The 18,394-nt window shown below is 45.5% G+C and overlaps 1 protein-coding gene across 8 annotated transcripts in view; it reads right to left on the minus strand.

Moving 5' to 3' along the window:
- Window positions 1–18,394, minus strand: part of LOC142652234 (uncharacterized) — a 104,271-nt gene that overhangs the window by 41,423 nt on the left and 44,454 nt on the right. For 6 of the 8 annotated variants that reach the window (XM_075827859.1, XM_075827866.1, XM_075827863.1 and 3 more), the window contains 2 exons: window positions 16,450–16,602; window positions 15,953–16,012 (listed from right to left, as the gene is read on the minus strand). In XM_075827859.1, the coding sequence (XP_075683974.1) occupies window positions 15,953–16,012; window positions 16,450–16,602 (213 nt within the window). The remainder of the gene's footprint in view (window positions 1–15,952; window positions 16,013–16,449; window positions 16,603–18,394) is intronic. The other 2 variants (XM_075827860.1, XM_075827864.1) reach the window with 2 other exon arrangements.

Below are 18,394 nucleotides of genomic sequence, written 5' to 3' on the forward strand. Positions count from 1 at the left end.
CACTGATCCCCCCTCACTATACACTAATCATATCTACACCCCGACATCACTGATCCCCCTCACTATACACTAATCATATCTACACCCGACATCACTGATCCCCCTCACTATACACTAATCATATCTACACCCCGACATCACTGATCCTCCTCACTATACACTAATCATATCTACACCCGACATCACTGATCCCCCTCACTATACACTAATCATATCTACACCCCGACATCACTGATCCTCCTCACTATACACTAATCATATCTACACCCCGACATCACTGATCCTCCTCACTATACACTAATCATATCTACACCCCGACATCACTGATCTCCCCTCACTATACACTAATCATATCTACACCCGACATCACTGATCCTCCCTCACTATACACTAATCATATCTACACCCGACATCACTGATCCTCCCTCACTATACACTAATCATATCTACACCCCGACATCACTGATCCTCCCTCACTATACACTAATCATATCTACACCCCGACATCACTGATCCTCCCTCACTATACACTAATCATATCTACACCCGACATCACTGATCCCCCCTCACTATACACTAATCATATCTACACCCGACATCACTGATCCCCCCTCACTATACACTAATCATATCTACACCCCGACATCACTGATCCCCCCTCACTATACACTAATCATATCTACACCTGACATCACTGATCCCTCCTCACTATACACTAATCATATCTACACCCCGACATCACTGATCCTCCCTCACTATACACTAATCATATCTACACCCCGACATCACTGATCCCCCCTCACTATACACTAATCATATCTACACCCAGACATCACTGATCCCCCCTCACTATACACTAATCATATCTACACCCGACATCACTGATCCCCCCTCACTATACACTAATCATATCTACACCCGACATCACTGATCCCCCCTCACTATACACTAATCATATCTACACCCGACATCACTGATCCCCCCTCACTATACACTAATCATATCTACACCCGACATCACTGATCCTCCTCACTATACACTAATCATATCTACACCCCGACATCACTGATCCCCCCTCACTATACACTAATCATATCTACACCCGACATCACTGATCCCCCTCACTATACACTAATCATATCTACACCCGACATCACTGATCCCCCCTCACTATACACTAATCATATCTACACCCGACATCACTGATCCCCCTCACTATACACTAATCATATCTACACCCCGACATCACTGATCCTCCCTCACTATACACTAATCATATCTACACCCCGACATCACTGATCCTCCCTCACTATACACTAATCATATCTACACCCCGACATCACTGATCCCCCTCACTATACACTAATCATATCTACACCCCGACATCACTGATCCCCCTCACTATACACTAATCATATCTACACCCGACATCACTGATCCCCCTCACTATACACTAATCATATCTACACCCCGACATCACTGATCCCCCTCACTATACACTAATCATATCTACACCCGACATCACTGATCCTCCTCACTATACACTAATCATATCTACACCCGACATCACTGATCCCCCCTCACTATACACTAATCATATCTACACCCCGACATCACTGATCCTCCCTCACTATACACTAATCATATCTACACCCGACATCACTGATCCCCCTCACTATACACTAATCATATCTACACCCGACATCACTGATCCTCCCTCACTATACACTAATCATATCTACACCCCGACATCACTGATCCCCCTCACTATACACTAATCATATCTACACCCGACATCACTGATCCCCCTCACTATACACTAATCATATCTACACCCGACATCACTGATCCTCCTCACTATACACTAATCATATCTACACCCGACATCACTGATCCCCCTCACTATACACTAATCATATCTACACCCGACATCACTGATCCCCCTCACTATACACTAATCATATCTACACCCCGACATCACTGATCCCCCTCACTATACACTAATCATATCTACACCCGACATCACTGATCCCCCCTCACTATACACTAATCATATCTACACCCCGACATCACTGATCCCCCTCACTATACACTAATCATATCTACACCCCGACATCACTGATCTCCCCTCACTATACACTAATCATATCTACACCCGACATCACTGATCCCCCCTCACTATACACTAATCATATCTACACCCGACATCACTGATCCCCCTCACTATACACTAATCATATCTACACCCCGACATCACTGATCCCCCTCACTATACACTAATCATATCTACACCCCGACATCACTGATCCCCCTCACTATACACTAATCATATCTACACCCGACATCACTGATCCCCCCTCACTATACACTAATCATATCTACACCCCGACATCACTGATCCTCCTCACTATACACTAATCATATCTACACCCGACATCACTGATCCCCCTCACTATACACTAATCATATCTACACCCGACATCACTGATCCCCCTCACTATACACTAATCATATCTACACCCGACATCACTGATCCCCCCTCACTATACACTAATCATATCTACACCCGACATCACTGATCCCCCCTCACTATACACTAATCATATCTACACCCGACATCACTGATCCTCCCTCACTATACACTAATCATATCTACACCCGACATCACTGATCCCCCCTCACTATACACTAATCATATCTACACCCCGACATCACTGATCCCCCTCACTATACACTAATCATATCTACACCCCGACATCACTGATCCCCCTCACTATACACTAATCATATCTACACCCGACATCACTGATCCTCCTCACTATACACTAATCATATCTACACCCGACATCACTGATCCTCCTCACTATACACTAATCATATCTACACCCGACATCACTGATCCTCCTCACTATACACTAATCATATCTACACCCCGACATCACTGATCCCCCTCACTATACACTAATCATATCTACACCCGACATCACTGATCCTCCCTCACTATACACTAATCATATCTACACCCCGACATCACTGATCCTCCTCACTATACACTAATCATATCTACACCCGACATCACTGATCCCCCCTCACTATACACTAATCATATCTACACCCGACATCACTGATCCTCCCTCACTATACACTAATCATATCTACACCCCGACATCACTGATCCCCCCTCACTATACACTAATCATATCTACACCCGACATCACTGATCCCCCTCACTATACACTAATCATATCTACACCCGACATCACTGATCCCCCTCACTATACACTAATCATATCTACACCCCGACATCACTGATCCCCCCTCACTATACACTAATCATATCTACACCCCGACATCACTGATCCTCCTCACTATACACTAATCATATCTACACCCGACATCACTGATCCTCCTCACTATACACTAATCATATCTACACCCGACATCACTGATCCCCCCTCACTATACACTAATCATATCTACACCCCGACATCACTGATCCCCCTCACTATACACTAATCATATCTACACCCGACATCACTGATCCCCCTCACTATACACTAATCATATCTACACCCCGACATCACTGATCCCCCCTCACTATACACTAATCATATCTACACCCCGACATCACTGATCCCCCTCACTATACACTAATCATATCTACACCCCGACATCACTGATCCCCCTCACTATACACTAATCATATCTACACCCGACATCACTGATCCCCCTCACTATACACTAATCATATCTACACCCCGACATCACTGATCCTCCTCACTATACACTAATCATATCTACACCCGACATCACTGATCCCCCTCACTATACACTAATCATATCTACACCCCGACATCACTGATCCTCCTCACTATACACTAATCATATCTACACCCCGACATCACTGATCCTCCTCACTATACACTAATCATATCTACACCCGACATCACTGATCCCCCCTCACTATACACTAATCATATCTACACCCCGACATCACTGATCCCCCCTCACTATACACTAATCATATCTACACCCCGACATCACTGATCCTCCCTCACTATACACTAATCATATCTACACCCGACATCACTGATCCCCCCTCACTATACACTAATCATATCTACACCCCGACATCACTGATCCCCCCTCACTATACACTAATCATATCTACACCCGACATCACTGATCCCCCCTCACTATACACTAATCATATCTACACCCGACATCACTGATCCCCCCTCACTATACACTAATCATATCTACACCCGACATCACTGATCCCCCCTCACTATACACTAATCATATCTACACCCGACATCACTGATCCCCCTCACTATACACTAATCATATCTACACCCCGACATCACTGATCCTCCTCACTATACACTAATCATATCTACACCCCGACATCACTGATCCCCCTCACTATACACTAATCATATCTACACCCCGACATCACTGATCCTCCTCACTATACACTAATCATATCTACACCCGACATCACTGATCCTCCTCACTATACACTAATCATATCTACACCCCGACATCACTGATCCTCCTCACTATACACTAATCATATCTACACCCGACATCACTGATCCCCCTCACTATACACTAATCATATCTACACCCCGACATCACTGATCCCCCTCACTATACACTAATCATATCTACACCCCGACATCACTGATCCTCCTCACTATACACTAATCATATCTACACCCGACATCACTGATCCCCCCTCACTATACACTAATCATATCTACACCCCGACATCACTGATCCCCCCTCACTATACACTAATCATATCTACACCCCGACATCACTGATCCTCCTCACTATACACTAATCATATCTACACCCCGACATCACTGATCCTCCTCACTATACACTAATCATATCTACACCCCGACATCACTGATCCCCCTCACTATACACTAATCATATCTACACCCGACATCACTGATCCCCCCTCACTATACACTAATCATATCTACACCCGACATCACTGATCCCCCTCACTATACACTAATCATATCTACACCCCGACATCACTGATCCCCCTCACTATACACTAATCATATCTACACCCCGACATCACTGATCCCCCTCACTATACACTAATCATATCTACACCCGACATCACTGATCCCCCTCACTATACACTAATCATATCTACACCCCGACATCACTGATCCCCCCTCACTATACACTAATCATATCTACACCCGACATCACTGATCCTCCTCACTATACACTAATCATATCTACACCCGACATCACTGATCTCCCCTCACTATACACTAATCATATCTACACCCCGACATCACTGATCCTCCTCACTATACACTAATCATATCTACACCCCGACATCACTGATCCCCCTCACTATACACTAATCATATCTACACCCCGACATCACTGATCCCTCTCACTATACACTAATCATATCTACACCCCGACATCACTGATCCTCCCTCACTATACACTAATCATATCTACACCCGACATCACTGATCCCCCCTCACTATACACTAATCATATCTACACCCCGACATCACTGATCCCCCTCACTATACACTAATCATATCTACACCCGACATCACTGATCCCCCCTCACTATACACTAATCATATCTACACCCCGACATCACTGATCCCCCTCACTATACACTAATCATATCTACACCCGACATCACTGATCCTCCTCACTATACACTAATCATATCTACACCCGACATCACTGATCCTCCTCACTATACACTAATCATATCTACACCCCGACATCACTGATCCCCCTCACTATACACTAATCATATCTACACCCCGACATCACTGATCCCCCCTCACTAGACACTAATCATATCTACACCCGACATCACTGATCCCCCCTCACTATACACTAATCATATCTACACCCCGACATCACTGATCCCCCCTCACTATACACTAATCATATCTACACCCCGACATCACTGATCCCCCCTCATTATACACTAATCATATCTACACCCGACATCACTGATCCCCCCTCACTATACACTAATCATATCTACACCCGACATCACTGATCCCCCTCACTATACACTAATCATATCTACACCCCGACATCACTGATCCCCCCTCACTATACACTAATCATATCTACACCCGACATCACTGATCCCCCCTCACTATACACTAATCATATCTACACCCCGACATCACTGATCCTCCTCACTATACACTAATCATATCTACACCCCGACATCACTGATCCCCCCTCACTATACACTAATCATATCTACACCCCGACATCACTGATCCCCCTCACTATACACTAATCATATCTACACCCCGACATCACTGATCCTCCTCACTATACACTAATCATATCTACACCCGACATCACTGATCCCCCTCACTATACACTAATCATATCTACACCCCGACATCACTGATCCCCCCTCACTATACACTAATCATATCTACACCCCATCACTGATCCCCCCTCACTATACACTAATCATATCTACACCCGACATCACTGATCCCCCTCACTATACACTAATCATATCTACACCCGACATCACTGATCCCCCCTCACTATACACTAATCATATCTACACCCGACATCACTGATCCCCCTCACTATACACTAATCATATCTACACCCGACATCACTGATCCCCCCTCACTATACACTAATCATATCTACACCCCGACATCACTGATCCCCCTCACTATACACTAATCATATCTACACCCGACATCACTGATCCCCCTCACTATACACTAATCATATCTACACCCCGACATCACTGATCCTCCTCACTATACACTAATCATATCTACACCCGACATCACTGATCCCCCTCACTATACACTAATCATATCTACACCCCGACATCACTGATCCTCCTCACTATACACTAATCATATCTACACCCCGACATCACTGATCCTCCTCACTATACACTAATCATATCTACACCCCGACATCACTGATCCTCCCTCACTATACACTAATCATATCTACACCCCGACATCACTGATCCCCCCTCACTATACACTAATCATATCTACACCTGACATCACTGATCCCTCCTCACTATACACTAATCATATCTACACCCCGACATCACTGATCCTCCCTCACTATACACTAATCATATCTACACCCCGACATCACTGATCCCCCCTCACTATACACTAATCATATCTACACCCCGACATCACTGATCCCTCCTCACTATACACTAATCATATCTACACCCGACATCACTGATCCCCCTCACTATACACTAATCATATCTACACCCGACATCACTGATCCCCCCTCACTATACACTAATCATATCTACACCCCGACATCACTGATCCTCCCTCACTATACACTAATCATATCTACACCCGACATCACTGATCCCCCTCACTATACACTAATCATATCTACACCCGACATCACTGATCCTCCTCACTATACACTAATCATATCTACACCCGACATCACTGATCCTCCTCACTATACACTAATCATATCTACACCCGACATCACTGATCCCCCTCACTATACACTAATCATATCTACACCCCGACATCACTGATCCTCCTCACTATACACTAATCATATCTACACCCCGACATCACTGATCCTCCCTCACTATACACTAATCATATCTACACCCGACATCACTGATCCCCCCTCACTATACACTAATCATATCTACACCCGACATCACTGATCCCCCTCACTATACACTAATCATATCTACACCCCGACATCACTGATCCTCCTCACTATACACTAATCATATCTACACCCCGACATCACTGATCCCTCCTCACTATACACTAATCATATCTACACCCGACATCACTGATCCCCCCTCACTATACACTAATCATATCTACACCCCGACATCACTGATCCTCCCTCACTATACACTAATCATATCTACACCCCGACATCACTGATCCTCCCTCACTATACACTAATCATATCTACACCCGACATCACTGATCCCCCTCACTATACACTAATCATATCTACACCCCGACATCACTGATCCCCCTCACTATACACTAATCATATCTACACCCGACATCACTGATCCCCCTCACTATACACTAATCATATCTACACCCGACATCACTGATCCTCCTCACTATACACTAATCATATCTACACCCGACATCACTGATCCTCCTCACTATACACTAATCATATCTACACCCGACATCACTGATCCCCCTCACTATACACTAATCATATCTACACCCGACATCACTGATCCCCCTCACTATACACTAATCATATCTACACCCCGACATCACTGATCCCCCTCACTATACACTAATCATATCTACACCCGACATCACTGATCCCCCCTCACTATACACTAATCATATCTACACCCGACATCACTGATCCCCCCTCACTATACACTAATCATATCTACACCCGACATCACTGATCCCCCCTCACTATACACTAATCATATCTACACCCGACATCACTGATCCCCCTCACTATACACTAATCATATCTACACCCCGACATCACTGATCCCCCTCACTATACACTAATCATATCTACACCCCGACATCACTGATCCCCCTCACTATACACTAATCATATCTACACCCGACATCACTGATCCCCCCTCACTATACACTAATCATATCTACACCCCGACATCACTGATCCTCCTCACTATACACTAATCATATCTACACCCGACATCACTGATCCCCCTCACTATACACTAATCATATCTACACCCGACATCACTGATCCCCCTCACTATACACTAATCATATCTACACCCCGACATCACTGATCCCCCCTCACTATACACTAATCATATCTACACCCGACATCACTGATCCCCCTCACTATACACTAATCATATCTACACCCCGACATCACTGATCCCCCTCACTATACACTAATCATATCTACACCCCGACATCACTGATCCTCCTCACTATACACTAATCATATCTACACCCCGACATCACTGATCCTCCCTCACTATACACTAATCATATCTACACCCCGACATCACTGATCCTCCTCACTATACACTAATCATATCTACACCCCGACATCACTGATCCTCCTCACTATACACTAATCATATCTACACCCGACATCACTGATCCCTCCTCACTATACACTAATCATATCTACACCTGACATCACTGATCCCTCCTCACTATACACTAATCATATCTACACCCCGACATCACTGATCCCCCTCACTATACACTAATCATATCTACACCCCGACATCACTGATCCTCCTCACTATACACTAATCATATCTACACCCGACATCACTGATCCCTCCTCACTATACACTAATCATATCTACACCCCGACATCACTGATCCCCCCTCACTATACACTAATCATATCTACACCCCGACATCACTGATCCCTCCTCACTATACACTAATCATATCTACACCCGACATCACTGATCCCCCCTCACTATACACTAATCATATCTACACCCGACATCACTGATCCCCCTCACTATACACTAATCATATCTACACCCGACATCACTGATCCCCCCTCACTATACACTAATCATATCTACACCCGACATCACTGATCCCCCTCACTATACACTAATCATATCTACACCCCGACATCACTGATCCTCCTCACTATACACTAATCATATCTACACCCCGACATCACTGATCCTCCCTCACTATACACTAATCATATCTACACCCGACATCACTGATCCCCCCTCACTATACACTAATCATATCTACACCCGACATCACTGATCCCCCTCACTATACACTAATCATATCTACACCCCGACATCACTGATCCCCCCTCACTATACACTAATCATATCTACACCCGACATCACTGATCCTCCTCACTATACACTAATCATATCTACACCCGACATCACTGATCCTCCTCACTATACACTAATCATATCTACACCCGACATCACTGATCCCCCCTCACTATACACTAATCATATCTACACCCGACATCACTGATCCTCCTCACTATACACTAATCATATCTACACCCCGACATCACTGATCCTCCTCACTATACACTAATCATATCTACACCCGACATCACTGATCCCCCTCACTATACACTAATCATATCTACACCCGACATCACTGATCCTCCTCACTATACACTAATCATATCTACACCCCGACATCACTGATCCTCCTCACTATACACTAATCATATCTACACCCCGACATCACTGATCTCCCCTCACTATACACTAATCATATCTACACCCCGACATCACTGATCCTCCTCACTATACACTAATCATATCTACACCCCGACATCACTGATCCCCCCTCACTATACACTAATCATATCTACACCCGACATCACTGATCCTCCTCACTATACACTAATCATATCTACACCCCGACATCACTGATCCCCCCTCACTATACACTAATCATATCTACACCCGACATCACTGATCCTCCTCACTATACACTAATCATATCTACACCCGACATCACTGATCCTCCCTCACTATACACTAATCATATCTACACCCGACATCACTGATCCTCCTCACTATACACTAATCATATCTACACCCGACATCACTGATCCTCCCTCACTATACACTAATCATATCTACACCCCGACATCACTGATCCTCCTCACTATACACTAATCATATCTACACCCCGACATCACTGATCCTCCTCACTATACACTAATCATATCTACACCCGACATCACTGATCCCTCCTCACTATACACTAATCATATCTACACCCCGACATCACTGATCCCCCTCACTATACACTAATCATATCTACACCCCGACATCACTGATCCTCCCTCACTATACACTAATCATATCTACACCCGACATCACTGATCCCCCTCACTATACACTAATCATATCTACACCCGACATCACTGATCCCCCTCACTATACACTAATCATATCTACACCCCGACATCACTGATCCCCCTCACTATACACTAATCATATCTACACCCGACATCACTGATCCTCCTCACTATACACTAATCATATCTACACCCGACATCACTGATCCTCCTCACTATACACTAATCATATCTACACCCCGACATCACTGATCCTCCCTCACTATACACTAATCATATCTACACCCCGACATCACTGATCCTCCTCACTATACACTAATCATATCTACACCCCGACATCACTGATCCCCCTCACTATACACTAATCATATCTACACCCGACATCACTGATCCTCCTCACTATACACTAATCATATCTACACCCGACATCACTGATCCTCCCTCACTATACACTAATCATATCTACACCCGACATCACTGATCCTCCTCACTATACACTAATCATATCTACACCCCGACATCACTGATCCTCCTCACTATACACTAATCATATCTACACCCCGACATCACTGATCCTCCCTCACTATACACTAATCATATCTACACCCCGACATCACTGATCCCCCTCACTATACACTAATCATATCTACACCCGACATCACTGATCCTCCCTCACTATACACTAATCATATCTACACCCGACATCACTGATCCTCCTCACTATACACTAATCATATCTACACCCGACATCACTGATCCCCCCTCACTATACACTAATCATATCTACACCCGACATCACTGATCCTCCTCACTATACACTAATCATATCTACACCCGACATCACTGATCCTCCTCACTATACACTAATCATATCTACACCCGACATCACTGATCCCCCTCACTATACACTAATCATATCTACACCCGACATCACTGATCCCCCCTTACTATACACTAATCATATCTACACCCGACATCACTGATCCTCCCTCACTATACACTAATCATATCTACACCCCGACATCACTGATCCCCCTCACTATACACTAATCATATCTACACCCCGACATCACTGATCCCCCTCACTATACACTAATCATATCTACACCCCGACATCACTGATCCCCCTCACTATACACTAATCATATCTACACCCGACATCACTGATCCCCCTCACTATACACTAATCATATCTACACCCGACATCACTGATCCCCCTCACTATACACTAATCATATCTACACCCGACATCACTGATCCCCCCTCACTATACACTAATCATATCTACACCCGACATCACTGATCCCCCCTCACTATACACTAATCATATCTACACCCCGACATCACTGATCCTCCCTCACTATACACTAATCATATCTACACCCCGACATCACTGATCCCCCCTCACTATACACTAATCATATCTACACCCGACATCACTGATCCCCCCTCACTATACACTAATCATATCTACACCCGACATCACTGATCCTCCCTCACTATACACTAATCATATCTACACCCGACATCACTGATCCCCCCTCACTATACACTAATCATATCTACACCCCGACATCACTGATCCTCCTCACTATACACTAATCATATCTACACCCCGACATCACTGATCCCCCTCACTATACACTAATCATATCTACACCCCGACATCACTGATCCCCCCTCACTATACACTAATCATATCTACACCCGACATCACTGATCCCCCTCACTATACACTAATCATATCTACACCCGACATCACTGATCCCCCTCACTATACACTAATCATATCTACACCCCAACATCACTGATCCCTCCTCACTATACACTAATCATATCTACACCCGACATCACTGATCCCCCTCACTATACACTAATCATATCTACACCCGACATCACTGATCCCCCTCACTATACACTAATCATATCTACACCCCAACATCACTGATCCCCCCTCACTATACACTAATCATATCTACACCCGACATCACTGATCCCCCTCACTATACACTAATCATATCTACACCCGACATCACTGATCCCCCCTCACTATACACTAATCATATCTACACCCCGACATCACTGATCCCCCTCACTATACACTAATCATATCTACACCCCGACATCACTGATCCCTCCTCACTATACACTAATCATATCTACACCCGACATCACTGATCCCCCCTCACTATACACTAATCATATCTACACCCCATCACTGATCCTCCTCACTATACACTAATCATATCTACACCTGACATCACTGATCCCCCCTCACTATACACTAATCATATCTACACCTGACATCACTGATCCTCCTCACTATACACTAATCATATCTACACCTGACATCACTGATCCTCCTCACTATACACTAATCATATCTACACCCGACATCACTGATCCCCCCTCACTATACACTAATCATATCTACACCCGACATCACTGATCCCCCCTCACTATACACTAATCATATCTACACCCCGACATCACTGATCCCCCTCACTATACACTAATCATATCTACACCCGACATCACTGATCCCCCTCACTATACACTAATCATATCTACACCCGACATCACTGATCCTCCTCACTATACACTAATCATATCTACACCCGACATCACTGATCCCCCCTCACTATACACTAATCATATCTACACCCGACATCACTGATCCCCCTCACTATACACTAATCATATCTACACCCCGACATCACTGATCCTCCCTCACTATACACTAATCATATCTACACCCGACATCACTGATCCCCCTCACTATACACTAATCATATCTACACCCGACATCACTGATCCCCCCTCACTATACACTAATCATATCTACACCCGACATCACTGATCCTCCCTCACTATACACTAATCATATCTACACCCGACATCACTGATCCCCCTCACTATACACTAATCATATCTACACCCGACATCACTGATCCCCCCTCACTATACACTAATCATATCTACACCCGACATCACTGATCCTCCCTCACTATACACTAATCATATCTACACCCGACATCACTGATCCCCCTCACTATACACTAATCATATCTACACCCCGACATCACTGATCCCCCCTCACTATACACTAATCATATCTACACCCGACATCACTGATCCCCCTCACTATACACTAATCATATCTACACCCGACATCACTGATCCCCCTCACTATACACTAATCATATCTACACCCCGACATCACTGATCCTCCTCACTATACACTAATCATATCTACACCCCGACATCACTGATCCTCCTCACTATACACTAATCATATCTACACCCCGACATCACTGATCCCCCCTCACTATACACTAATCATATCTACACCCGACATCACTGATCCCCCCTCACTATACACTAATCATATCTACACCCCGACATCACTGATCCCCCTCACTATACACTAATCATATCTACACCCGACATCACTGATCCCCCCTCACTATACACTAATCATATCTACACCCCGACATCACTGATCCCCCCTCACTATACACTAATCATATCTACACCCCGACATCACTGATCCCCCCTCACTATACACTAATCATATCTACACCCCGACATCACTGATCCTCCTCACTATACACTAATCATATCTACACCCCGACATCACTGATCCTCCCTCACTATACACTAATCATATCTACACCCCGACATCACTGATCCCCCCTCACTATACACTAATCATATCTACACCCCGACATCACTGATCCCCCCTCACTATACACTAATCATATCTACACCCCGACATCACTGATCCTCCTCACTATACACTAATCATATCTACACCCGACATCACTGATCCCCCTCACTATACACTAATCATATCTACACCCGACATCACTGATCCTCCTCACTATACACTAATCATATCTACACCCCGACATCACTGATCCTCCTCACTATACACTAATCATATCTACACCCGACATCACTGATCCCCCTCACTATACACTAATCATATCTACACCCGACATCACTGATCCTCCTCACTATACACTAATCATATCTACACCCCGACATCACTGATCCCCCCTCACTATACACTAATCATATCTACACCCGACATCACTGATCCTCCTCACTATACACTAATCATATCTACACCCCGACATCACTGATCCCCCCTCACTATACACTAATCATATCTACACCCGACATCACTGATCCTCCTCACTATACACTAATCATATCTACACCCGACATCACTGATCCTCCCTCACTATACACTAATCATATCTACACCCCGACATCACTGATCCTCCCTCACTATACACTAATCATATCTACACCCCGACATCACTGATCCCCCCTCACTATACACTAATCATATCTACACCCCGACATCACTGATCCCCCCTCACTATACACTAATCATATCTACACCCCGACATCACTGATCCTCCTCACTATACACTAATCATATCTACACCCGACATCACTGATCCTCCTCACTATACACTAATCATATCTACACCCCGACATCACTGATCCCCCTCACTATACACTAATCATATCTACACCCCGACATCACTGATCCCCCTCACTATACACTAATCATATCTACACCCGACATCACTGATCCCCCTCACTATACACTAATCATATCTACACCCCGACATCACTGATCCCCCCTCACTATACACTAATCATATCTACACCCGACATCACTGATCCCCCCTCACTATACACTAATCATATCTACACCCGACATCACTGATCCCCCCCTCACTATACACTAATCATATCTACACCCGACATCACTGATCCCCCCTCACTATACACTAATCATATCTACACCCCGACATCACTGATCCCCCCTCACTATACACTAATCATATCTACACCCGACATCACTGATCCCCCTCACTATACACTAATCATATCTACACCCGACATCACTGATCCCCCTCACTATACACTAATCATATCTACACCCGACATCACTGATCCCCCTCACTATACACTAATCATATCTACACCCGACATCACTGATCCCCCTCACTATACACTAATCATATCTAGATAAATAAGTGGCTGTGCTGGCATGTGAAGGACTTACTGGGTGCAGCGATGGCGTTCGGCCTCTGCCTTTTGGTCAAGCATTTGTGCAACGTTTCATCTGGGGATGAAGAGAGATAATTCATTTATATTTACGCATCTACTATAAGTGCACGTCTCATCCGTCAGTGTTCACATTGCCAACATGGAAGATTTATCAAAGCTGGTGCAATGGAAAAGCGGAGCCCATAGAAGTCAGATTTATGGGGTGCTATAAAAGTGTGGGATGTGTAAACCTCTTAATTATCACTCTGACCCATCACAAGGATGCCAAGATAAGGGGGGCAGTTTGATGGTCATTTACGCCGCTATTTTGCTGGTCAGGGAAAGGAAAGGAAAATTGCTGTTGATCAGTGTGAAGACGCTGCAAACAGCTCCTCATAGCTCAGCTTCTGCGAGCGTGACATGGGAAAGTGGCATATTTAGGGTTAACCGCAGTCACAGTGATTTTTTAGTGGCATTTATAATGGTATAAAAATGCTGCGAAACAGGACAAACCCTCATCACTGCGCTCACATCTCCTCTTCATGGTCGGGCCGGCATCGCTCTCGCTGGAAACGTTACTGGCTAATGTGAGGGGGCTCAGACAGCTGGCATCAGGGACCCCATTAATCACATACTTCTGACCGCTGAGCGTACAGGAGACCAAATCTGCGCAAGGAGGAAAGGAACATCAGTCACACCAGTGCAAAACCAGACGTCACATACACAGGGCACAGACCAGGGCAAAACCAGATGTCACATACACAGGGCACAGACCAGGGCAAAACCAGACGTCACATACACAGAGCACAGACCAGGGCAAAACCACACGTCACATACACAGGGCACAGACCAGGGCAAAACCAGATGTCACATACACAGGGCACAGACCAGGGCAAAACCAGACGTCACATACACAGAGCACAGACCAGGGCAAAACCACACGTCACATACACAGGGCACAGACCAGGGCAAAACCAGATGTCACATACACAGAGCACAGACCAGGGCAAAACCAGACGTCACATACACAGGGCACAGACCAGGGCAAAACCAGACGTCACATACACAGAGCACAGACCAGGGCAAAACCAGATGTCACATACACAGGGCACAGACCAGGGCAAAACCAGACGTCACATACACAGAGCACAGACCAGGGCAAAACCACACGTCACATACACAGGGCACAGATCAGGGCAAAACCACACGTCACATACACAGGGCACAGACCAGGGCAAAACCAGATGTCACATACACAGAGCACAGACCAGGGCAAAACCACACGTCACATACACAGAGCACAGACCAGGGCAAAACCACACGTCACATACACAGGGCACAGACCAGGGCAAAACCAGATGTCACATACACAGAGCACAGACCAGGGCAAAACCACACGTCACATACACAGAGCACAGACCAGGGCAAAACCAGATGTCACATACACAGAGCACAGACCAGGGCAAAACCACACGTCACATACACAGAGCACAGACCAGGGCAAAACCACACGTCACATACACAGGGCACAGACCAGGGCAAAACCAGATGTCACATACACAGAGCACAGACCAGGGCAAAACCACACGTCACATACACAGGGCACAGACCAGGGCAAAACCACACGTCACATACACAGAGCACAGACCAGGGCAAAACCAGACGTCACATACACAGAGCACAGACCAGGGCAAAACCACACGTCACATACACAGAGCACAGACCAGGGCAAAACCAGACGTCACATACACAGAGCACAGACCAGGGCAAAACCAGACGTCACATACACAGGGCACAGACCAGGGCAAAACCACACGTCACATACACAGAGCACAGACCAGGGCAAAACCACACGTCACATACACAGAGCACAGACCAGGGCAAAACCAGACGTCACATACACAGGGCACAGACCAGGGCAAAACCAGACGTCACATACACAGAGCACAGACCAGGGCAAAACCACACGTCACATACACAGAGCACAGACCAGGGCAAAACCAGACGTCACATACACAGAGCACAGACCAGGGCAAAACCAGACGTCACATACACAGAGCACAGACCAGGGCAAAACCACACGTCACATACACAGAGCACAGACCAGGGCAAAACCAGACGTCACATACACAGAGCACAGACCAGGGCAAAACCACACGTCACATACACAGAGCACAGACCAGGGCAAAACCAGACGTCACATACACAGGGCACAGACCAGGGCAAAACCAGACGTCACATACACAGAGCACAGACCAGGGCAAAACCACACGTCACATACACAGAGCACAGACCAGGGCAAAACCAGACGTCACATACACAGAGCACAGACCAGGGCAAAACCAGACGTCACATACACAGAGCACAGACCAGGGCAAAACCAGACGTCACATACACAGGGCACAGACCAGGGCAAAACCACACGTCACATACACAGAGCACAGACCAGGGCAAAACC

This window comes from Rhinoderma darwinii, chromosome 5, assembly GCF_050947455.1.
Source record: "Rhinoderma darwinii isolate aRhiDar2 chromosome 5, aRhiDar2.hap1, whole genome shotgun sequence".
NCBI classification, from domain to species: Eukaryota; Metazoa; Chordata; class Amphibia; order Anura; family Rhinodermatidae; genus Rhinoderma; species Rhinoderma darwinii.